This window comes from Amphiura filiformis, chromosome 1 (assembly GCF_039555335.1).
Source record: "Amphiura filiformis chromosome 1, Afil_fr2py, whole genome shotgun sequence".
In the NCBI taxonomy this organism is placed as follows: domain Eukaryota; kingdom Metazoa; phylum Echinodermata; class Ophiuroidea; order Amphilepidida; family Amphiuridae; genus Amphiura; species Amphiura filiformis.
The window spans coordinates 86,684,857-86,711,559 of record NC_092628.1 but is presented as its reverse complement, the minus strand read 5'-3'; the positions used below and the strand labels follow the sequence as shown (position 1 = coordinate 86,711,559).

The window sequence follows — 26,703 nt, the reverse complement described above, 5'->3', positions numbered from 1 at the left end:
TAATTGGGTTACTTTTTTAAAGTTTTCTTAAATAATTGACCTACAAAAGAGCCTGCCAGGGCTGTACTTACATCCACAAATTGTACCAATCCCAACTCTCCCAGTTCAGCAATGCATGGATAAGCCGCTTCTGATTGCAGGAACAGTTGTGCCCGACACATTTCCTCACTTCGAAATAAGGACCCCATGTCGTTGCTTGATGTTCTGGCTGTGTCACTCTCCAAAAATCTAAAATTAAGAAAGAAAACACATTTGCTGAAATGCTGTATTTGATCTATGGTATGAAAGTATATCTAAATTGTACATGGACAACATTTACTTTTAAAGCGGGTGGGAGGGAGCATGACCTAGCTGTGTTTGGACAAATACTGAGACTAGCAAGAGGAATTGTATGGTTCTTTTTAAAGCTTAAGGGTGTATTTTTCGTATGTAACGTTTTGGCTAAAAACACCCCAAATCTTAACAATGTGACTTCATTCATGCTTGTTGAGGCCCCGGGGTCGAGGCATTTCAACACATACTCAACCAATGGATAGAATTAATCCACCTACTACATGCTATGCAACATGAATTTGATCAAGATGGCCTATATATACAATTAAATGCATAAAACAGGAAGTTAATGAAATCAGCCTACAATGTTCAATGTATACACATAAGATCAAGGAAACACATAGGGTCACATACATGTACATCATGTACATGCACATCCTTGATTGTCAAGCCTTTGATTTGCATGTGAACATGTCCCATGTGAGAACCTTTTTTGCCTGTCAGTGCAGACAAGTTGGAACTAATTTTATGCCAATGGCCAGAGCCAATGTGTAGTAAATCCACACATGATGGGTCTAGTGATGTGACATTAATAAAAAATGAAGTCAGCTTATTGTATTTTTCCATAAGTATTTCAGCTATATTTTAAAATATATTCAATTTTTAAATACATCCATTTACCTCACTAATATGACACTATGCCAGCAACTATTTTTAAAGCAGCATACATTTTGCCAAGGTAGCGGGACACTATTAACATATATATACAATGTATTTTAAACCAGTTTTAATAAATTTGAACAAAAATAAGGTGTGCCACGCTGTAATATGGGTCTGGACACCAAATATTTTGGAATCGCATTACGAGATCTATATTGTAAAGTTGCAAACCTTTATTTTTGACTTATGGCTCGATTCATAACATCTGGGTTATAAGCTTTATTACAACTTGCCGGGGTTGTACATCCCTCACGATGTGTTCAAACTTCAATAATTCAAAGAATAATTCTGTTGTTTTCTTTTGTTTGCTGGCATGATCAATGAACCATATCTTTTCTTCCCTGATGACTTTCCGCTTATTTTGTGAGAACAAGTCTTATAATCATATACACATGAAATCGTTAACCGGGTAACGTTCATACTCGTGAGCTGCTATCCCCAGGCATCGGCTCTGCACCCAAGGATTCAGTGGTTCAAAATTAGGGCAGAGAAAACAACTTTGCTCTTCATCTCCTTTCTGTCTTCCTTCCTTTCCATTCACCAAAAAGCAGATGGGAGGTCATGAAGGTTAGGGTTAATAAAGCTTAACTTTGCCTCATCAAGCTTAACTTTGCCTCATCAAGGCATTGACATTAACAGTCCCCAGTACTATAAAATATTACTCTACACAGTGACTGCAACACTATGCATCCAACCATTCCGACATGAATGATCCAATTGCGTAATCATCCAAAATCTTTCAAAATCTTGCGTAATCATCAAAAATCTTCCTTCTTTCTTTGCCAAAAAGGTTAATATCTCATGTCACAGAAGTAAGTCCACCTTTCTTGTTTTTAAAAGGATAGTAAAAATAGCAGGAATGAGAATGGCTTTTTTGAAAACTGCCTGAAAAAGTGTTTGAAATCGGCCTTAAAAGGCCCAAAACAGGCTGGAATAAAAATAAAATAAAATTGCGTACATTTGGACAACAAAATTTACCTGAATCATAGGCCTATGCCTGAATTCAGGCAAAAGCCTCAAAAAATTCTCATGCCTGAAATAGTTTGCATTACAATACTATGTACACCCCATAAAGTACTTTACATTCATGGTTAAAATTTACATCAATCTTTTACAGATCACAAAATAAATGACATTTTAGTGACCAAAATCGACCAACACAAAGGGTGCACCGTTGGACCCCTCATGAACTTACCCACATACAAAAGCTCTGACCCAAGCCACAGGCCAAGCCATAACTATCCACTCAATGCAACTCATAATAATTCATCTACAGAAACTACTATGATCAAAAGATGCACTTTCCACATTGGCAGCACAAGTAATGGTAATCATTACATGAAGCTAGCCTCAATATGAAATTAAATAAAACCTGAACACAAACAAATTTAAATATCAAATCAAATGTACTATTTGAAAATTCAATAAAATTATAGCCTTGGAATTAATAACCTTTTATAAAATAATCCGTATTTCCATTTACAAATTTTACTCTACATCCATGCATGAAATGGGTAACAGCTGACACAGTGCATTGTTTCTATTCCAGGGATGTAAATAAAGGGGCATTTTGTGATTTTAACATCCTCTTCAGGGTATGGTTCAATAAGATATGACATAATCATGATGTAAGTTTCTGATGGTATAAAAATTCTCAACTTTTTTGTAGTAAGTTGGAGGGATGAGGGCTGTGGATCAAAATGTGCCCCTTAAAGGTTGGTAACAGACAGGGGTGTCTATTCTTCCGCTAATCGCCCCCAAAGGGGAGGGAATAATTTTACCCCTTTGGGAAAGAATTTTGCATTTTGAAAAAAGAAAAAAAAAAGAGAGGGGAAAATTCAAGGAAGATTAAAAATAAAATTAACTAATTTGGGAAGAAAATGTATAACTGGAACATGTCATGTTTTATTATGTTTTATGGCTATTTTTTGGAATGAAATAGATGCCCCTCACTGGCTGGTAGTGACTGCTCTACAGTGTAGGTGAATTCATCAAGTGTCATTTAGGGAAGAATTATAATGGGTACATAGCATTAGCATACACGTAGTGGTCCATTGGCTTTTTCCCATCCCAAAAATAATTATTTTGAGGGAAACCATGGACTTTGGCATAAAACAGGGAAAAGTTGGGTCAGTAATTCTTCCCTGCCTGGGCAATAGTAACTAGTGGTCATCATTCTAGAGGTAATAATGCACACAAAGATTAAGGGAGCTCTGCTTTGCACCTTTCATACAAAATCCAATTTCTTTTTAGTTTGGACATCTGCCTATCTAGGGAAGCATTTGGGATTCTAAGGGAAGACAGAACCATCAATTAGTTAACAGCTCTATTGTCCCAAGTTTATCTTCCCTTTTAAACCTCAGCTTCAAATCCAAATCCTTGATTATCCTTCCCTGCTACAGGAGAATTTTAATTCTAAGGCTTTATAAATCAGGGGCATGCGAGTCACCACAAATAAAAGAGCTGAAAACGCTGAAAACAGTTCCTATACTTTTGTACAGAGCAAGTGTACTGGTACAAAAAAAAGCTGAAAATCAAAACAAAAAACTCTCACACCTCTGTAAATAATCACAGCTAGCTCTGAAAGTAATAAAGAGCCTAGAGGTGTTTGCCAGCCTGTATTCCCTTTGAACCATTAGTCCTTAGATGCAATGGTTCAGTGTCCAAACTGTACCATCTAGGAAAGAATTTGATGTTTTTAGGGAAGACAGAATAGAACAAGTCACAACTTTAATTAGCCTAATAGTTGTTTAAAGAAGTTTCTGGGTCTGACAACACACCTATATTCAGTCAGGGAAGGGAGGGAACAAGAAAATGAGGAAAAGTACATACATGTACATATACGTAGATAGCAACCAGCCTAAAATTTTCCCTTTTGGGTCCATTTTTTGGGATCTCAGTTGGGGAAGAATCTGGGGACGGATGTGACAAAGCGCGGTAGGGTGAGGGAATAATTTCAATTTTCTGGAAGAATAGACACACTTTTTTTTGGAGTAAGTTGGAGGGATGAGGGCTGTGGTTCAAAAAGTGCCCCTTTAAGGTTGGTAACAGATCTACATTTTGTACTTCCTAAAATTGACTTAACCCTTTATATTTAGGTAAATGCAGATTTGTTGTGGTCTTTTCAATGCTGAAGCACAATGCTGTTTTTCCAGATTTTCTTTTCTTTTTCAGGAAAACTTACATCCCTGGAAATCATCAATCGGAAAACTTTTCTTTTTTAATCTGTGCTCTCTGTTTCTACTACATATGTTAATAAAACTTTGATGATTATCTGCTACATATGACAATTTTTATAATTCATGCTGATTTATTGTTTGAAATCAGGTAGTCAGGTTGTTGCTGGTTTTTTGTTGGTTTTTTTTGCCTGATAGTATAGTTCAGTGCTTTTGTTCTTCTATTCTACTGATTTAAATGCATTTGTATCTTTGTAAAATGCTATCTTGCTGGTCTACTGGTCATCCTGGCTGTGATGGTTTATTGTGGAATGCATAAGGGCAATTCCAAGCAAACAGGGACATGACCCGAAACATTAAAAATACTCACATTACAGTAGCCAATTTGGTATCAAATGAAAGCGATAACATTCTCTTTAAATTTGTCTTGTGATGTGTGTCTTATGTTGGTGCAGTGTTACCACAAAATTTCTTTGAAAGTTTGCCAAATTTGTTACATTTTTTGAGTGAAAAAGAGACCTACATTTGGATCTCCTTTTAATTGCTCAAAACATTTGCTTTAGACTGCAATTTTATTGCCAATAGTGGTTTCATTCCAAATGGTCATTCAATTCCCTAGGTCTCAGCAAAAGAACGTCAAGTGTTCGGCAGGTGGGTCATGGTGATTTGCAGAGTAAATTTCAATATACCACATAACTGCCATGTTTACATTACAAATGCATTTAGTGTTGCCACTGAAGCCCATATCCCACTCAATATTACCTTAACAATAGTTTTCAAGGGGCTTTCAGTCTTTCAATGGAATAAATAATAGTCCCAAACAAAAATGTTTGGTAGACTCATAACCGGTGCGATCTTACCTTTCCGATGTTGATTAAGATACTTCTTGCATCGATCCCGAGATCGGAAAAACCAATAGTCATTTTGTCCCACATAAATGAATAAATAACAAAACCCCGATCCCCGGTGGACTCACCCAAAAGGTGACGTCACACCATATGATCGTCCCTTATCCGACTTGGGATCCCCTACTCGGACCAAACTTGTAGGGGGTGGCCAGGGTCCGGGATAATCAACATCGGAAAGGTAAGATCGCACCGGTTATGAATCTACCAAACATTTTTGTTTGGGACTAGACTCAGTACACCGGTCGATCTTACCGTTTCGATGTTGATTAAGATACTTCTTGCATCAACATCTGAAAGATCGATCTAGCAAGTAACCGACGGATGGAGGTACAAGATTGGTCAGCATCTGATCAGGGATCGGGAGCGGTAACGATGGTTTTCGCGAGGTCAGAAATATTTTCCCCCAACGGTCGGGAAAACAAAAAGGACCACGCGATCACAGACATAAACCTCCTTACTTAATAAGTTTGGTGGTTAAGAATAGCGACACTGGTTCTTACCATGCTGAGTATTCTGTATAGTCTGAAAACCTGGTACCCGACACCACCGTATTATGATCGCCCGAACAATGTCCCGGTAAACCTCCGCCCGTCTCTGATTACTAACGAACGGAAGTATCGAGAGAAGGGCGAAGGTGGCTTCGGGACACCGCCTGCTAGATCTCCTCAAGGGACAACCGAACGGTATACCCAAGATGATGAGATAGTTTCGTGTCGAGTGGGTCGTGGGGCCGAAACCTTCGCGATCCCCGGACCCCACCAACACCTGGACCAGCCATTGCGACAGCGGCTGGACCGAAAAGGCTCTGTAAGGGTGATGAATGCGGTCGTGAGTCCTCGCAAGGCTTGTGTTCGGAAGAAATAGTGCTGCAGCGCCTTATCGGACACCCCAGCATATCTTTGGCTTCAGCCGAACCTTGCCCAACCCTGGGGATTGGAGAGGGACGAATGTCGGTATGCACCGCGCCCGCTCAGTAGTCACGAGAACAGCGCCCGAAACAGTGTCGCTCCAGTGTTTGTGAACACGGAAGCTAACCTCGAGACCGTGTGCAACTCAGCACCGCCGTCTCGCAGCCAACGCCAAACCGGAAAGCCAGCTTGAGGGTTACGTATTTAAGCGTTGCTTTTGACGGAAGGTCGAAAGGGTGACCCTTAAAGTAATCTAAGACTGTGTTGGGATCCCTTAGGAGGATCACTTTCCTTTTGGTAGACACTCGCTGAACATACCGTCGAGGCGTAGACTAATAAGGTAACCATCGGTTATGATGGTCGCACCCGCCTCGAAACCTCGGTGAATGGAGAGGACAGCTGACTTATAGCTGGCCCCAGTGGCCCGCTGAAGTCTTGCTTGGAACTTTTCTGTCAGAAACTCCGGAACTAGCAGCACAGAGGCTCTAGCGGGAGAGCTATTTGTCTCATTGCACCAAGCGTAGTATGGAGCCAGACTCTGGCTATACGCACGGAGGGTAGACTTCCGTCTAGCCCGGCGATGAGAAAAACAGCTTCTGATGAAAAGTATCCCTCGCGCGCTGCGTTCCTGGTAAGGGCCATGCAGCTAACTGCAGGTGCTCTAGTGATAGACTGGTACCTCCGCTCCGGGCATCCGGAGTAGATCTGGTACTGGGAGTGCCAGCGGCCTTGCCGCTAGCAGAATGACAATGCAGTCTTCCCACCCGATCTTGGTCACCACCCTCATGAGTAGTGAGATCGGAGGGACTGCATAAGCTGTCATCCCTCCCCAGTCTATGGACAGAGCGTCCACGGTGAATGCTTGGGGTCCGCGACCCTTGAGCAGTACACCGGCAGTGGATGATTGCGATGAGATGCGAACAGATCTTTCGAGGGGTGGTACATCCCCTTGAAGATCGTCTGAGCGACCTGCGGAGCAAGGGACCATTCTGCTGGTCCCGCCACCCTTCCTCGTGACAGATTGTGCGCGAGGATGCTGGTGCCGCTCGCGATGTGTATCGCTCTCATCGTAATCTGCCTGAACTTGCACCACCCTATCAGGTGTCGTGCATGCAGGCTCAATCGTGGTGGCCCGGAGTCCCCTTGTCTGTTGGGGTAGGCTACCACGGTTGTGTTATCCGTCAGGACAACGGTATGTGATTCCACGATCACCTCCTCGTGAGCGAGGGAGGTTGATGTGAAACTCTGTCTCTATGGCCCCCATAGGCCGAGACGGAGTCTCCGTGGATGTGGACCCCCAGCCCCGCTTTTGATCGCTATGGTCGCGTCACTACGTGACATACCGGGGTGCAGGAAACCTGACACCCTGGGTCAAATTGGGCTGATGGGTCCACCACCAGAGTTCTCTCTCGCGCGATCTCCGACAACGGAACCGCGAGGGATATTGGTGACGACTGGGCCTGCAAGCAGGCTAGAAGGTGTAGTTGGGTAAGCCTAACGTAGAAACGGCAGCACGGGCACGAGGTCTACCATACTGGCCATTAGGCCTACCACCTTCATCCATGCCACAGCGGGTTTTGCACGAGACTCGGCCAAGAGTCAGGCACACCGCACCATGTTCATCACCCGCCGGGTGAGAGCACCATGAACCCCTCCGTGAGGGTGATCTGGGCCCCTACAAATAGTGGTGTCTCATGTCGGGACCACGCTGGACTTTTTTGAGCTGATCAAAAATCCAGGGTCCCGCACCCACGGACTATCAACCCCATGAGACCCGTAGTCTTCAGTGGAGTGCGTCCGTATATGAGCCAAACGTCCAGGTAGCAACTGATGTTGACACCCCTGTGCTTCAGGTACGCTGCCACCGCTCTGACCAAGAGTGTTAAACACCCTGGGAGAGATGGACAGGCCGGTGGCCGGTATCAAAACTGGTAATTTTGATCCTGTACCTAGAAGCGCAGATGCCTCCGATCTTGAGAGGCGATTGGCATATGCAGATAGGCGTCCGAGAGATCTAGCGATGCTGTTCCCATGCCCCTGATGGGGCAGGCTAGCACCGAGGCGAGAGTCCCCATTCTGAACCTCTTGGGCCTGAAGAACGTGTTCAACAGCCTGCGGTTCCGGATGGGGCTCCCGTCACCGGTCTTCCTTGGAGCTAATGGCTCCAAGATCACCCGTAGAACGGGGGGTAGACCGGGACAATCGCCCGCTTCGTGAGAAGCTGTGTGATCCCTGTCAGTAGTGCCCGACGCTGGGGGCCGTCTGACGGCACTACTGTGGACCTCTGAAATGTGCAGACGAATGTGGGGAGACTGGGTTGCCAGTCTGTAACCCCCACTCACCACTGACCATACCCAGGCACTCAAAGAGATGGTTTCCCACCTCTGGGTGAAAGCCATAAGCGGTCGCCCACTGGGAGATCCCCTGTGGAAAAACCGCTGAGCCCCCAGGAATGCTCTGCCTAGCTTCCCTTGGAAGAGCGCTTGCTCTTCTTCGGGCTTGCCAGCTGTTCCTGTGCTACCCTTGCGCCTCCCAGAAATGGGTGCTACAGAGGTAGTGGGCTCGGGTACTGTTGGTGGTGCACGGCCTGCTGAAGTCGGAGCTCCTACCCATGGTAAGGGCAGTTTCCGACTTCTTCAGAGTGCTCCTAGTAGCTTCTTTGCACGGTCCTCCACCGTAGCGCAGAAGCATCCAAAGAGAAAAAGGACCCTGCCTTTCCATCGCGTTGAGCGATTGGAGTGGCAGGCCCCACCCCCGGGCGCTGAGTGGACACCCTATGGGCTAGGCCCATGGAGCTCTCGTTGAGGCTAGCTGTTAGCACCGCTAATAGGCTCACCTCAAGGGAAGAGCTCAGATGTTGTCTGAGCGTGATACGCTTGACGACATCTGGGTCCCTCTCGGATCCCCTCAGGTAGGTCCCGTGGTCCTCCCGCGATACACGCAGAGGAAGCGTGCAAGCACGCGGCGCCATAGCTCTACTGAGCTCGACAGCCCACGATATCTACCCGTGAGGTTTGCCGGGAATGAGAGTGCAGGCGCCCCCTGTGAGGAAGCAGCAGCTGAGCATCCTACTGAAAGGATCCCTGGTCCTCCTCCATGGACTCCCCTTAGGGGGTGTCCGGAGGAAGATCAGTGCTGTTGCTCCCCTCGCGGGCAGCAGCGGGAAAGGAGATTGTAGTGATGTCACTACCGGACTCAGCTTCCGACTCCTTTCCCTCGCCCACAGTATCCGTGATCATGCTCCGATGATGACGGTAACTGAGGACGGGCATCTGAAAGCGGGTAAGAAGGCATAACCACTGTGTGGCTCGCCGACTACCTGCCAGCAGAAGAGGGAGTACTCCGCAAGACCCTGAGGTATCCGCCATGGCACCACTGGGTCCGCATGCTCTCGCAGCCGTCGTCCTAGCGCTTAGCAGCACGGGCCTACCCTGATCAAGATCTGGGTTAGCCCCATGCCGGCTGGCCTGGTCAACAGCTGATGTTGGTACGGCGTGGCCATCGCTAGGCGACACTTGCCACGGTGCTAGGCCGTGGAAGAAACACCCTGCGGCGGGTACCACGGGCATACCCAGCCGGCAGCTGACCCTGAAAGGATCCGCCACCAGGGTAACCCCATGGTACTGCAGTACCAGCACCGCCTCCCCCCCCCCCTTGTTGCCACAGAGACTGTGGCGACTAAGGCGGGTGCTGCGGTACCGGCGCGGTATCAGCGTGGGTACCCCTGAGGGTTCCCAACTGTGGACCGCTGTACCCTCGCCACACCGCGTTCCCTGTTGGGGATCAAGCTGTGTGCTGGCGTGGTACCGCGCGGTACTAGCATGGGTAACCGTGAGGGTTCCCGGCTGTGTACCGCTGTATGCGTGGTTCCAGCGTAGGTGCCCGTGAGGGCTCCCGGTTGTGTACCACTGTACCCATGCCTCACTGCGTTCCCCGCAAGGATCAAGCCGTGTGTATGGGTACCCGCTATACCGGCTGTCCCTTGGCTAGAGGGAGCTTGCCTAGTACCACGGGTAGCTGAGGGTGCATACCCCCGATCAATCACCTCGCCACCTGAATAGGCAGCGTCAATCAATGGAGCTATGCCCTGTTGATTTGACAGTGATCGATCAAGAGAGGGTAATTGACCCATTGACGATAATGGATCACCCACGCTCCGCTGGCTCTCGAGGACATAAGTGGGTTGTTGATCAGCTAGGCTGTTCAAGCTACTTACTGTACCCTCTAGAGCTTCGCCAAGGTCGCTGTGTGTGGCGGACCACTCACGGCAGCTATGGGCGGGTGCATAGCGGCTACCACTGAAGTCAAGCCGTAGCTCGTCTTTGTAGCTGCCACCGAATGCACCTGGGTCGCTGTCCCGTGAGAGACTGCGCAGCCCAACCCCTGAATAATCGCCAGCCAGTCCCTGTGGACAGCCAGCAGCTATTCTAGGGCCCAGGGTATCACTCGGCGGTCCCGCCATGGGAACGCTGCCGTGTGACAACCCCAGTTGGTTCTGCTAAGACTACACCCACAGCGTTAGCCGCGGTATCGTCTCTGCTGAACCCATGCATGCTAGGGTTCAACCCAGGCAAGCCCGGGGTACCCTTGCATGCTGCCCGTCGCTGGCTACTACTGTGGCTGTTTGAGCCCGGAGATATGCCTGCAACAGACGGGTGTCCTCCTGCTAAAAACCCGTGAGGATTTTTGGCTAGAGGACTGGTATCCTCCTGCTACAAAACCCGCTAGGGTTTTCGCTGGTGGTTACCGCTCTGCTGCCTGCTACTTTGCTCCGACGTATAGTCAGTGCTTTCGCTGGCTGCTGAGCCTTTGGACGCGCTTAGCAGTCCCGAAGGAACCGCCTGCTTGTCCGGGGACCGGAGCCCCTTAAGCAGACCTGCCATGACCCATAGGGGCTGTCACAGCAGAATCTACCGATCGACTGGTATCCTCCTGCTGCAAAACCCGCTAGGGTTTTCGCTGGTGGTTACCGCTCTGCTGCCTGCTACTTTGCTCCGACGTATAGTCAGTGCTTTCGCTGGCTGCTGAGCCTTTGACGCGCTTAGCAGTCCCGAAGGAACCGCCTGTTTGTCCGGGGACCGGAGCCCCTTAAGCAGACCTGCCATGACCCATAGGGGCTGTCACAGCAGAATCCACCGTGATCGACCTTACCAGTGCCCTTGGTAGATTTCTTCTTCGTCTTATGGCGATGATGGAGCCTATCCCAATCGTCAAGCTGGAACTCGGAGAGTCCTAAGCAAAAGAAAGACATCTAGAAGATCGTGAGCACTCCCTGTGGGTGAAACAGAGCGGGTGTGGGTCCCGCTCCGTCACCAGGGAAGGGCAAGCCCGACAGGGCCGTGGCGGCGAGGAGAAAGGGAGGGGGCACTACCCCCCCCAACACGCGACTCAAGCCCAGTAAGCAAACCTGAGCACGGAGGCTGGTCGCTAACGTTAGTGGTAAAGTAAGGACAGGCTAACTTTATTACTAAATGTCAGACGGGTCCCTACCAATCCCCACCGTATGAATATCTGATTAACTCGTCTTATCGGACGGTAATGAAGACATAACGATAGAGTAATCACCCTAACATAGCAACAATAACCTACCGTACATGAAATACAATGAGTAAAACAAGAGTGTTTTTTCATACTAATAATAGAAGTCTACCCACCTGAATATGTTGATACAAATACAAATTGCATTAATCTACCGATTATGCGAAACACAAAAACCCTCTCACACAGAGATTTTTCTGACCTGTCCCTAAGACCGACCTATCGGCGCCCTTTGAGTTGAGCGCATGCGCAACGATCCCTGTTCACTCCCCACCGCCCAGAGAAATAACATACCGCAAGGGTTAAGGAGGCGGGATCAACATATTCAGGTGGGTAGACTTCTATTATTAGTATGAAAAACACTCTTGTTTTACTCATACTTATACATAGAACTACCCACCTTCAATGTTGATACAAATACAAATTGCATTAACATTGACTAGCACCGCTAATAGGTGGTAGAGGTGCGGTCTGTTATTTAGACGCGAGGTCAGGAAAATCCCATTTTGCTTAAAAAGCAAGATACCAAGCAGATTGCTTAAAAAGCAAAAACCCTGAAAATTGCTTGAAAAGCAAAAACAAGAATTGCTTAAAAAGCAAAACATAGACTAAAAAGACAATAGGATTTCAAGAATGTCTACAAGTAAAGTTATTCAATACACTTATGACCTGGTCATTCCTGAAAACAAATAAGGTTAGACAATCAATGATTAAGACATTAATGCTAATTGTTATCTTACCCTTATTGTCTGTTAGTCGAAGTCCTCGTCAAGACTGCTTTAGCGAACTTGACCCTGGAGTAATCCTCTCCGACATTACGCAGATATGTATCAGTAAGCGAGAGGCGGTGCTCCAAGATATAGTTTCGCAAATCTCGTTCAGAGTGACCCCTTTCTGAAATGCCCACGAGCCTGAAACTGCTCTAGTAGAATGTGCCGCAGGGGCACATGTTCCTTCGAACGCTTTAGCATCTACTATGAGCGAAACCAACCATCGTGCTAGTGTCTGTTTCAAGCTGCCTTGTTAGGTTTAGCATGGGTTATAAAAAGTTGGTCAGTCGATCCCCTAATACTACTAGACCTATAAACATAGTGTTCGATAGCCCGCCCCACGCACCATAGTCTCACTTCACGTACCGATCACTTAGTGCCAATCCTCGGAAGCAAGATGGACCCGTGTTGAAACGTCTGGCGTTCATTTTAGCTATGAAACCTACTTTAAAGGTCATAGAGACGCCATTGCGTGAAAAAACAAGAGTTTTGAACGATAAAGCTTGCAATTCCGACCTCCGACGGCCGGTTGCTAGCGCTACCAAAAAAGACCGCTTTGAGAGTGATCTCTCGTAACGTGGCAGATTTCATCGGTTCATATGGTGCTCCTTTGAGAAGCTCCAAAACTTTGCTTAGATTACATGCAGGAACGATTCTACGTTTAGGGGACGAGAATTGTACATGCCATTGAGGAGAAGACGGATGTAGTCATTCTTATATAGAGTTGATCCGTCCTCAAATCCCCTATGGATCGCTGCGATAGCCGATTTATAGTTGCTAACTGTGGCTACCTGTAAGCCAGAGTCGAACACTTCCGTGAGGAAGTCGGCTATCTGAGACTGAGTTGCTCTGGCAGGAGAGCAATTTGTCTTTTCGCACCACTTGTAGTATCGACCCAGACGTCCAGAATAGATTCCGAGTGTTGAGTCTGTTCTACCGTGGGCGATGAGGTTAGCAGCTTTTTGTGAAAAGCCGCTCTCCTCGCCGCGTTGCCTGATAACGGCCATGCAGTTAACCTCAGATGACCCAGCTGAATGGTCGGCACCACTGTCTCCAGATCCTGCTGTCTCAGGAGGTCTGGTAACTGTGGAAGAAACCGAGGTGTACCTATGAGAAGGTTCACCATGAGCCGAAACCATAGATGCCTTGGCCAAAAGGGTGCTATGAGTATTATGTTGCAATCTTCGCTGGCTATTTTCTGTATTACTCTCTGTAGCAGCGAAATTGGAGGAAATGCGTAGGCCGTCATTCCTCTCCAGTTCAAGTGTAGTGCGTCTACCGCCAGTGCTCTTGGATCTCGCATCCTGGAGCAATATACTGGTAGTTGGTGGTTGCTTGCTGATGCAAACAGATCCACTGTCGGATAAAACATTACTCGGAAGATGGTTTGGACCACCTGAGGAGACAGTGCCCATTCTGTCGGGCCTGCACCTCGACCTCGAGAGAGGTCGTCCGCTAGAATGTTTGTGACCCCGGCTATGTGGATAGCCTTGAGTGACATTCCTCGATGGTGACACTTCTTCAACAAGCGAAGAGTGTGCATGCACAACAGGGGCGATTTTGTACCTCCTGGTTTGTTGATGTATGCTACCACCGTCGAATTGTCCGACTGCACTATGAACTTGCAACCCATCAACTGATCTTCAAACGCCTGGATCGTTCTTTCTACCGCCCAGAGTTCTAACAAGTTGATGTGAGACTTGGCTTCCGTTGGGGACCACAGGCCCAAGCCGTCTGATCCTGAATATGACCCCCAGCCCATCTTCGACGCGTCCGTCGTGATGGTAAGCTGAGGAGGGGGCAGGAAATCTGACCCTATGTTCAGGTTGGCGTCGTGGACCACCACTTGAGTTTGTCGCGGATCAGTTCCGACATTGGAACCATCCTGTAAACTGAGTGGCAACTGGGTCTGTAAAACGCCAGTAGGTGCAGCTGAATTGGTCTCATATGCATACGACAATTCGGCACCAGGTCTACTAGACTGGCCATGAGTCCTAACACTCTTAGCCAAGCAGTGGCTGGAGCGTGACTTTCTGCACTGAGAATCTTGACGCATTGTATTATGTTCATAATTCTCTCCGGAGAGGGCCTGGCCAGGCCCTCCGATAAGTGCAGACGGGCCCCCAGAAACGGGGGGCTCAGTGTCGGGACGAAGCTTGAGTTCTTCACATTTATCACAAAACCCAAACTCGCCACGGTCTCTTGAACCATTTCTATATGGTGCAGAGCCTCTACCCGTGACCGACTGTATATCAGCCAGTCGTCGAGGTAAACGCACAGATTGACGCCCTTTCGTCTGAGATAAGCCGCCACTGTCTTTACTATACGAGTAAAGACCCGTGGGGCTGTGGAAAGACCGAATGGAAGACATCGAAACATGTATGTCTGGTCTTTCACCCTGAACTTGAGCCACTTCTGGTCGTTCGGGTGGATGGGTACATGAAGGTACGCATCTTTCAAATCTATTGACGTTGCCCAACAATCTTTGATTGGACATGTCAGAACAGTTGCCAGAGTCTCCATCCTGAATCTTCGTGGTTTGATATATGGTCATTTTCACGGTAAAGGGTGTAACTTTGGATTTTTAACATTTTGATCCGTAGTTTTCTAATAAAGCCACAGAATTCCATGATTTTTGGCCAAATAAGTCATCTAGTTAGCAGCTACCTTGGGTAGCATAATCATCTTCGGGAGTTACTGCGTTCAGTTTTAGCAGGCTTAAATGTACCTAATATTGCCATTTTGAAAAACTGTAAAAACAGTAACATTTTTGTAAAACCCTGTGTTTTCTTCAGTTAGTTCATGGATAATTTTTCTTATCCTGAAAGTACGGTCATATGTTCAGTAAACACTGCCACATTAGATTTAATTGTGAACAGCCCTGTATTTTTGAGAACCGGACTTCGATATTTGTCGCTTCGGAGGCTTCATTTTCCGTTAACAATTGTTAACAAACTTTGTGGGTATAGCTTTGGTTCATAATTCTTGGTTATTTCTTCACTTCTTCTTGATTCATAACAGTTGATATCTTAACTTGAAATGGGTAACAAAAATTAGTTGATTTGGAAGCTTTTAAAATTTTTATAAAATCTTGACTTCAAAGAGCCGATTTTCCGTTAACTTTTTTGAAGCCTCCGAAACAAACTGTTCAGCAAGCTTGGGCAAATATAAATAAAAGAGCTCATCCAATCTATTTATCAAAATGTAGCAAAGTAGATCCTCAAGTCACTTGTTTTTAAATCATGGAGATATATATCACCGTTTGAAAATGGGACCCAATACAAACTTTCCGTTAACAATTGAAGCCTCCGAAACAAATGAAGCCTCCGAAACAACAGTAAACCTAATTATCATCTATGCATATCTAAATTGGTATGTTCCATATTGATATCTGCATTGTAATTGTTGCATGATATGTGCAGAATGTCATAAATTTAAAAAAAAATTGATATTATGGTTAATGCTTGAAAAATATACTGATATCCAAGAAAGCCTGTTTCGGAGGCTTCACATGCAAATAACACCATACTTAACAAATGGGTGAAAAAATTATCATGTTATAAATCTGCAATATCTGCCGCATAGAATCATTGATTCAATACACACAAGAAAATAACAGCTTAGATGATCCCAACAGTGTTGTTTTCAAAAAAACTACTTCTGCCATGTTTAACCATTGTAAACATGAAGCCTCCGAAACAAAAAAAATGACTTGCTGTGATAATTTAATTTTTGTCACAACTGAAATTCAATACTTAGAAGCAAAGCATGAAAATTGGTAATTGTGATATTTTTTATCTATTTTTTCATGTCAACTTGTAGTAGTTAGCCAAATATTTTACTTTTATGATCACCTGTGTTGTTAACTGAAGCCTCCGAAACACAAATCGCTTGAATTGCCAATTCTAAAAAATAACTCCAATTTCTGTGAAACTTGGCTGGGAGGTTCCTTTCATCAAGTAGTATTTGTACATGAAGTTAGACATTTAAATTATTTTAGGAACCCAATTAAAACTTAAAAAATATGTTTAAGGTTGGGAAATTTCCATTGCAAATGACCCTTGATGTTAAAAATTTTCAAAATTGCAATTACAAACATAGCAAAACATGGTATAAAATTTAACTTATATCTGTTGACTTACTTTGGAATGGGATTTCACATGTATTCCAGCTTTCATGTCATAATTTTCTGAGCTTATGTAAAATACATTTTTCTTAGATTTTAACCAAAATGTTATGGAAATGTCAATTTTTTTATCAGAAATCAAAAGGTTTAAGCCTTGAAACACTATTTTACTGGAATTTAAGTTGCTTCTATGCATGATTACAGTAAACAGAAACATATTTAAGTGGTTTGAAATTTTGACCCTAAAAATCAAAAGTTACACCCTTTACTGTGAAAATGACCATATTTGTTCAATGGTTTGAGATTCAGGATGGGACGCCAGTCTCCAGTCTTTTTGGGAGCCAGAAAGAAGCTCGACCAAAACCCCCTTGAAAGGGGGGGAAGACTGGGACTATGGCATTTTTCTGAAGTAGATTTGAAACTTCGGAGAGCAGTACCTGCCTCTGAACTAGAGAGGCTGGTAATCTTCCCTCCCTCCGCAGGCCCTGCGCCGGCGGGGTCGTGGTACACTCTAACTGATAACCCCTGCTCACTACCCCAAGCACCCATGAGCCCGGGCTGATGGTTTCCCATGCCCGGCGTGATGTCTGTAAGCGGCCGCCCACCTGTGGGGAAACCCCTGGTGGAGGGTTCACCAGTAAAGGTGAACACGGCCGCCGTGCCTCAGGTGAGGCGACTTTCCCCATGCGAGCGTACTTTGCTCTTGAGGATTGCCGCCCGCTCCTGTGCCTGCTCTTCTTACCCCGAGGGGCGGAAGAGGCGGGCTGGCAGGTGCTTGAGCTTGTGGCGTCACATTGGAAGAGGCTTGTCCGGTCACCTTGACTTTGGCATGACCTCTTGACCTCCTCTTCCTAGACTTGCCTTTCTTGGTTGAAGGCGAAGTCTTTTCCTGCAGAGCTCTCTCTTGGGTGAGTTTAGTTGCGAGTGTATCAACCACTGAACAAAACCCATCACCAAAGAGTGAGGCTTGTGCCACCGGAGTCTCTTTCAACTTTTCTGACAAGTCTTTGTTGAAAGCGAGATTCAACGAGGCACAAGCGTTCTCCCGCTTAAGTAGGACTGCTCTGCGAGTCAGTAGCATAGATTCCTCCATGATAGTAGAGGAAAGCTTTGCCGCTAGCTCACAATCCCGATAAAGATCGGAATCCTCCCCACACAGCTCCTTCACTTGATGACCTACACTCGAGGTCAACAAAGAAGAAAAGGCTGAAAGTCTGGTAGATACTCTGAGAGAATTATCCACCGACTTTAATTGTTCCTCCCAATATGGGGAGAACGATTGTGGGTGGTTCTTATTCACTTGGTGAGGTAAGAACTTAGCAACGCCCCTTCTATACCTGGGCACCGGAACATTCCGTTATAGTCCTTCTCAGACACACGGAACGTTTTCCCGTAGGCCGGCCCTCTATAAGACAAGGATCCACGATGATCTCCTTTCTTATCAAGAGCCTGCCAATAGCCAAGTATTTCAGCAGGAAGAGTGACACCAGATAATGTGTGTAGTCCACTACCTACCCCCAAGCCTCCTAGAAGGACGCTTGGTGTCTCCTCGGTTACCTCAGGACCATACGTCAAGTCTAAGTTACGAGCTAGACGACGTAACGTGTCCGGGGTCTCCTTCGGAAAACCGGGTGGTATAGAATCTACCCCACTAGACGTTGACTCACTTGCGCCCTCAGTACGGGCCGGAGGAAATGACGTCATCTCATGTGACGTTCCCTCCTCGCCAGAGTCTTCCTCACCCTCACTGGTATCTGAATCCGACCCAACACCGATCTGTGATTCATACTCCTGTGTTTCAGAAGTGTTTGTCATGGTCGATCCCTCAGTGTAACCTGATAGGAGACCCGACATAACGCCAACTGAAGGGGAGGACACGCCTGCACCTTGCGATGCATTAGGTGTCACTGGGAACGTAGGCTCGCTAGTTACCGTTATCGGTGTCGACCGCCTACTCGGCTGCTGTCGCACTGGTACCGACCTAGGTGCTCTACGTTCCCTACCCGGAAGTACCCCCAGTATTCTGAACTTGAGTCTGTCCAAGTCCGAACCTCTGCGGGTTAAACCAAGGAGGAACACATCCCCACATTGCTGCCGGATTCATCCACGGCCCAGCATTGGGGAAATTCCCTTGATTAACGGGTATACCAACTCCTGGCACCCCCATGCTTGTTGCCACTGTCCGGTCTGTGGTACAGTAGTATACAAGTTGGGATTAGGCGTGAAGTTAGCATGGTTGGCAACTCTCGACCTTGCGGGAAAGTTGAATGACCGCTGGGTCCCTGCTGACTAGTTGATTGATAAACACTAGTATAACCTCGAGGATTATCGACCGTATTGGGAGAATCCGAGGTCAGCGCTGCTTGATTGAACACTTGATGTAGTGTACTTGGGGAGTTATTCATCATTGAATAATTCGACCCATCAAGCATGACCCTAGGTGATCGACTATCAAAAGGATGAACATCCTCTTGAGACCGCTCATGAGTAACTTGAGCAGTCGGATCAATACCTGATGATAATAACTTATCAGGGGGCTCGCCCATGTCCACGCTACCCTGGATATCCCGGGTTGCATGTAACGGGGTGCCAATGATAGGCTCGAGGTAGCACCTTCCGCGTCTACCGATCCTTTCATTACTGATCTAGTCTCGTTCACGGGGACCCCGTTACTAGAAATTGGGTCTACCACTGGCTCCGTTTCTTTCGAGAGGTTTCCCCTGTACTCCGAACTAAGCCTAGTGGGTCCCTTGTCACTTTCGGGATCGCTCCCTTACTGGTGGCAACACTAGATCCTGGCCCCCGTGTTCAACAGAACAGACTGTTTACTAGCGAGAGAACCAGTATCAGATCCTCCTATTTTCCGAGGGTTATTCACCCCTGTACTAATGGGTAGATCTTTGGAACCAACCACTTCCGGGGGGTGACCCCTGTACTCATGAGTAAGTTCGACGAACCCTGCACTTTCCTGGGGTTTCCCCCTGTACTAATAACTGGGTTCATTGTATCGAGACCAGCTGTGTTCCCCGGCACTTGCGCACCTGTACTAACTGCTGGTCCCAGCTCTGACATTTTCTGTGGCACTACAGTCGCACCCCTACTCGTGTCTGAGCCTTTAGACCCCAATTCAGGATTCCCGGGGGAACCTGAACCAGAGAAAAGGGCAGGAGCCCTAGCATCGGTAGCCCCTTGCCGCCTAACTTAAGCGGTAGCGGGCCTCCTTTGCTATCACGCTCGCTTCTCAACTAACTTACCCGACTTACCACCTTTTGAAGGTCTCTGCTTGGATGGTCTAATTCCCAACTGCTGACCTCGCCCAAAGCGCCAAACTGCTCCTCTGAAATCCCTATACATATGGTACATCTGGAACGCGAACACTCACGATGAACATAACAAAGTAAATGAGGGTCCCAGCCAGTAACCGGTGATGGGCACTTAGCACATCGACGGGAAGACATAATAGGATACAGGTCACTTCAAAGTACTAGCAAGATGGTATAATCTTTATTATGGTAATTAGATTTCGATTAAATTTTATTCAATCTACACAGAGAAGCGGCACAAAATAGAGATTATATAGAATATATCTCTATAAAATATGACTATAAAAACCCGTCACTCGACTTCGATATAGCTTCACTGATAGTAGCAATCCACCATCACACAACTTTCACCTACTGTACGCCTCTGGTATGTTGTCACTAGTCTAATTCTAACAACTGCCAAGAACAACAGGGAAAACGCTATATGAGTATAACAAGTTACGGATATCATATATAGAATAAATTGTGTGATTAAACTATACAGCGGACGCTCTAGCAATGCCTTCCGAAAAGCTAGGCAATCACACGGTAACAAAGGGCGTATCCTTAGATTAGCGACCGCCATGTTTTGGGCGATCGCGGGAATCGAAAAATTCGACTAAAGGACACATCCCGATAGTTTAATGAGTTTAAAAGTTCCCCATGATACTTAACACTCTCCGCTATAACTGCTATCCTTCCGATTGCAATACACGGCTGTTTTAGTACACAAAATCGTTCACCAACAAGCACGATCGTCGGAGCTCATAAGCAACACGTCTTTCTTGGGCGGTGACAAAAAATTTTGAACAGGGTTCGTTGCACGCATGCGCTCAACTCAAAGGGCGCCGATAGGTCGGTCTTAGGGACAGGTCAGAAAAATCTCTGTGTGAGAGGGTTTTTGTGTTTCGCATAATCGGTAGATTAATGCAATTTGTATTTGTATCAACATTGAAGGTGGGTAGTTCTATGTATAAGTATGTGTATGTACAAACATCTATTGTAACTTACAGGCTGCAATGGTTGTTTTACGTGGGAAACAAAATGAATGGCGTCAACGAGCGGCCATTTTGAATTGCTCGTGTGTCCGTGAGATACAAACGGAGGCACGATATGTAGCTAAGTTTTGGATCGTTTTTTGTCACTTTTTCGCCAGAAAATGCCGTCAAAACTATCCTCAGCCGAACAATACCGGTTTGGTTTTACCTAAGGTGTGAAACTACAACCGTATATCTCGCCTTGGTTGAGAAATTGATACACAGTGCTATGAACAATCGATAGGCACGCCTGTGTCAGTCGGAGACCAAGGAGGATAAGGACGATCATATGGTGTGACGTCACCTTTTGGGTGAGTCCACCGGGGGATCGGAGGGTTTTTGTTATTTATTCATTTATGTGGGACAAAATGACTATTGGTTTTTCCGCATCTCGGGATCGATGCAAGAAGTATCTTAATCAACATCGGAAACGGTAAGATCGACCGGTGTACTGAGTCTTGACTTTCAATGGAATAAATACCGGTAATTGACGAAAAAACACCATTTGAAGTTTTGGGCTTGTAAAAGCAGTACAGAAAACATGCCAATTGAGGTGCCAATTACTATGCATCAGAGCGGCGGTCAATGAATTATGGGAGTCTGGGGAACGGCTACATAAATTCTACAAACCTTGCATCTCATAGTTCTCACATCGAAGGCATGAAAGTAGTTTACTAGTTACCGACTTTACAGTATTTTCATTATAATTACATTGATTTTCAAATGTTAACAAATACATACAGGGTTCAAAAGATATAAGTCCCCCCTTAAAATTGCAAAACATTTCTTTGCATAAGTTGACATACATGTACATTTGGTTGATTTGAAAAATTTAAAAATCTGTGAATAGAGGAATCTTTTTGCTACCCTCCCAATCTTCTCCTTTTTGAAAATCGTTTTTGTTGGTCAAAAATTATCACATTTGCCGAAAATGATGCAAGAAAAAAGTTGCACTTTTCAACATCCTATGTATGTAACATGTACAAAAACGTTCTCGATTCAACGTGATCAATGTTTTGATTGATGTTAGTTTATTTTCTTAAATTTTATGTATGGTCATGTGTCATATGGTGGGGCACATTTGCGTTACAAGCACTGATTTTGATCATTTGTCCTCATTTTCACTTAAATTGATACATGTCTAAAACTATACATCTCACACCAACAAAACTATACATTTTTGGAAAGCTTATGTTCCAAGGAATCCAACAATGCAAAATTGATGTTGGTATACAGGGTGTGTAAGAAAATATATAGGGTGATATCATGAAAAAAATTAATTTTACTAGAAAATTGATAATTTATTGCATTTGCTACTGATATGGAATATCTCTTATGTAATCTAATTTTGTGGCAGGCAACACTATGAGATTTAATAAAATGTATACTTTTGCTGCTATGTTATGATTGACCAAAGTGGTGATACAGGGTGTAAAATGTACGTAACTTTACGCACAAATGTTGATTACATTTTTGAAAATATTTTCTTTAGAGTGTATCCTACATTTATTTTAACTGCATATTTGGATTCCTAAGGTAAAATGCTTTCCAAAAATGTATACTTTTCCTATCTTAGGGTGTTTAATTCTCAAGATACAACAATTTAAAGCCAAAATGCATGTTGTGACTGAAAATCTTGGCATTTGTGTGCAGTGAATAGGGAAAAATTGTGGGTATTGTGACTTCTCAGTTCTCAGTGAATACTTGTAAACATGAAATAGATCAAACTAATAGGTGAATATGAATAATGAATAAACAAGCTTTGATTTGAGATACGATTTGCATGTACAGCACAAAATTTGGCAATGATAAAATTTAAAATTCAAAAAGATATCATGTTTCCACAACATTTCTCATAGAGAATGCACATACTCCTCCACCGCTTATCCTCCACCGCTTATCCTCCAGGTTTATCCTCGTTAACATTTTAATATTTTTCACTAATTAAACAAATGATAATTTCAAATTGTGAAACATATTTGAAAAGTAGAATAACCAAGCTGTATAATGAGCCCCAACTTTATGCAATTGGACAAAGAATAGCTCTGTACCAACAAGTTAAATCTGAAAGATGAGAGAAAAATGTAACGCCTCCCACTATTTTGGGGTCCCACCATATGACACATGACCGTATACGATTACTCACGTCACCCATGCAAACATCTTTCAGTATAAAACAATGATTCATTGACATGAATTTTGACATGGGGTTTTCAATCGGTTTTTAAGAAATGGTAAAATCACTACCGTATAAGGGTTGTAGTGTCTTCCATTGGCTAAAAGAGTTTACTTGCAAAGATCTAGGCCTATAGCAACGGCTTTCTGTAATAAAAGCGTACATGACAAAGAAAAAATGGCCAACAGAACAGAGATTGGAGGTTGGAAGTCAGCATCCAGCCAATTAACTGCATGTAGCCAATCTCTTGTGGCCACATCATGAGTGGTACTGTACACCTTTATCTAAGAAGTTATAAGAACGCCATCATTTTAAATCAAAATGCAAGATGCTTCAACCGACCCAATACAGGTAAATGTTCACCCTTTTGGTCATGCAAATGTATGCGTGGAGAGCTCATTTCTCCTTCCTAGTGATTTTATCATTTTGAAACAACTGCTGATTAAAAAGTTCAAAGAAAATCTCATTTTACGTCAAAATTAAGTTCAAGAAATATTTGTTTTGCGCGGGAGGGCCCGGGGGGCCACTCCCATTACAAGGTGGATAGAGTTGGGCGACTATCACTTTTTTCCTAGTCGACTAGTCGGCAGCAAATAGTCGCGACTACGACTATAGTCGCGACTATCTGTGGTTAAAATTGGACTGAAAAATCGGGTGAAAGATTGGTGGCAATTTAGTATTTATAATGCATGATTACAGGACCCGTGATTGCCGGCATCGCATCACAGTTTGCTACACAAACCAGCACTGTTGCGATACAAATTGCTACACTGTATCGCACGTTTGCGATGCAAATATTTGACTATAAAATGCTGTAATATAGGCCTAATAACTTTTCTGTTCAATTAAATTCACTTGCCACTTTCCAGCAACAGCACAAGAAACTTCATATAATTTCTCAAACCTTCAATATTCTAATAGCGATATTCGTTCGTTTCCATGTTTTGCTGTGCATGAAAATATGTAAACATGCCGGTACGGCAGCGCATATTTTCCATGGTATGCTCATGAACGTGTTGCATCGTGCATGTACGATTACCTTTCACCTCCGACCTATGTCACCTGACCTCATCTAGACTACTGCATTTGTCGCTACAGGGGTGGCATTGCAACATTACGACTGTTTGTCAGCTAATTTGTTTATTTTCCTGTTGCTTTCTAAATATTCTGTTACCACAATAAGCATAGCCTTTTGAAATTACGTGAAAAGTACTTCTAATCTAATAATATTTTCCTAAATTTTTCCTTTTGGAAAACACTTCTCGGAAGTTCTCGCTGTTTCTTTCCAAAGTTAAAATAATCTCATACCTTCAGTAGTTGGTACAAACACCCAACCTGGGTCTGTACATGCACGCTATGACGCTGCTACACCTGTTATCGCTGCATAAATTATAATCATAATGAGATGTTCGACAGTTCTAAGTAATTTGAGTTTTTTGACGGCTTTTATCTTGTGGGAAAGTAGTTCGACAACAAGTCAATAACACCAATTTAATGATGATTTATGGACTTTATGATTACTTGTTGGTTAGTGTTACTATTGGTAAGACAATGACTAACATTTTTTCACATTTTTCGCAGTTTATATGTTAGTATTTGGTTGGTTTTAGTGCGAATAACTGGCACTTTTAAAGTAATTTTTTAACACAAAAATATACTTGCATTAGTCGACTTTTGGTTTTCAATAGTCGTAGTCGCGACTATCAGTAATAGTCGCGACTAACGACTATTGGCGACTTAGTCGCCCAACTCTAAAGGTGGACACCATGCTCGTGTACAAAAACGTGTAAAAAGGGTATTTTTTCACGGATGGGCGATGTATGCGCGTACAGTGCAAAGGGTGCCAGAATTGCCAAAATCGGGGAAAAAGGGTATACTTTTACAACAGCTTGGATGCGTGTAAAGGGTATATATATTTTACTATTCATGAAAATAAAACATTTGAGACATAATCGGGTCGTAATCAATCATAGCTAATCGTGTTTTGTGCCGGTGTCCCGGTTCAGTGACAATCCCGACTTCTGTTTACATTCTATGATTCTATTTTTAACCCAGCGAGGCAGCGACTCTGGGAGAGTTGTATAATTGAGCAATAAGCGGGCCCCTGATAAATTAGTGATAATCCCCATACAGGAGAAGGTACTACGCACACTGTCTCTACATATTTCTGCGCGATATTGACCTGGGAACTTAGGCTATAAACATACGGTGGTTCTCCACAGACTCCACGACATAAACAGGAATTCATCCAGCAAAGGCTTACCGTACTTGAAAAGGGTATGATTTCAGAATTGATTTGAAAATACTTGTTTAGGGTGGGGAAAACATGACAAAATACTTGTTTAGGTTATTCTGAGATCGAAGGATAATTACTTGTTTAGGGCCCATTTTGAAAGTCCATTCTCTTGGTCGGGCTGATGTCACAAAGAGGAAATAGCCTTGTAAAACCAGTGTGCGCATGTGCAGTTCCCCTTTCTCGAGCTGGTTGCTATGCCCGCGCTTGTGCAAAGGGGATGAAGGGGACAATGTTCCCGGATGTCCGACCGAGTGAATACATGAGCATACATGGTGTCCACCTTGTAATGGCAGTGCCCCCTCCCCCTCCTGCACCCGGCACCCACCCCCTTCAGCGTTTCGGCGCTACTCGGAGTAGGCCAAACAAATTGCCCCCCCCCCCCCAATATTAAAAATCTTCCGGAACCTCTCTCTGTTGATTTTAAGCCAGGTCACTGACTGTCAGCGCAGTCACTCCCCCACAGTGACATCGCCCCAATATCTTCATGGTATAAATCGCCATGGTAGGTTAAATCCACAGCCAACCATGGCCATTTTATTCAGACCTTATGAGATGTATAATTAGCGAAGTGACCTGACTAAGGCTACTGACAATAGACGGGTAATTGATTTCTCGCTGTGTGAGTAAGCTTGTATACGACATTGCGGTCAATGGTTATACTCTCCACTTGAGTGAGTGCCGCTATAGCCTGCTGCGCGCTGTAGTCCATACAGGACCAACGCAATATAAAATTAGAGTTTTGGTCAAATTTTGAGTTCAAAGCGCACGGCTAATTTTCAAAGCGCACGCTAACGACTATCATATCTGTTCAACACGTATTTTCAAGTGTATGAGACCACATCTGGTTTCTTGAGAAAAATTCATTTACGTAAATTACGGGAGATATTCATCATTTTCTAACCCAGTATCCGAAGATTTTCGTCTGATATCAAAATCGTGCATAGCAATTCACGTGTATCGATCCCGTGTATTCATTTTAATGTCTCTGCTGCACCAAATAATTATTAGCCAGTCGATGTCGGTGTGTCCCCTCGCGTATGCTTGAGAAGATTATCAATGATTATGACAGCTGTGGATTCAGATTCATATTTTTTTATTGACAAATACCAAATATAAAGGTGTAGTCAAATACAAAGTACACTAGACATGAACGAGTTTTTAAAAAAAAACGCGAGTGCATGAGTGTCTGAGCTAGCTGAGGGCATTGTTACAGTGATTGTGCAGTTCATCAAGCATGATGCTTGGGGTATGCTTGGGATTTGGCCTGGGACTGGAATCATCATCATGTGTGTATCGACTATCATTATAATGTGATTTGACTCACCAATTTTACGATCTCATGGCAAAATGCAAAACTGTAGCAAGAATATTTGATTCCGCTGAGGTGAATCAAGTTTTCGGGGCATCAAACGTCAGAAGTAAACTCAGATCGCGGTCAGATTCATGACATTTCTTCACGCAGCACTTTCCACG

At 44.6% G+C, this 26,703-nt stretch overlaps 1 protein-coding gene across 1 annotated transcript in view; it reads right to left on the bottom strand.

Moving 5' to 3' along the window:
* LOC140155751 (V-type proton ATPase 116 kDa subunit a 1-like) overlaps nt 1-26,703 on the bottom strand; it is a 71,555-nt gene extending 44,852 nt beyond the window's left edge. The window contains exons 1-2 of the mRNA XM_072178708.1: nt 26,555-26,703; nt 72-228 (exon numbers count right to left, since the gene is read on the bottom strand). Of these exons, the coding sequence (XP_072034809.1) occupies nt 72-188 (117 nt within the window). The 5' untranslated portion in view covers nt 189-228; nt 26,555-26,703. The remainder of the gene's footprint in view (nt 1-71; nt 229-26,554) is intronic.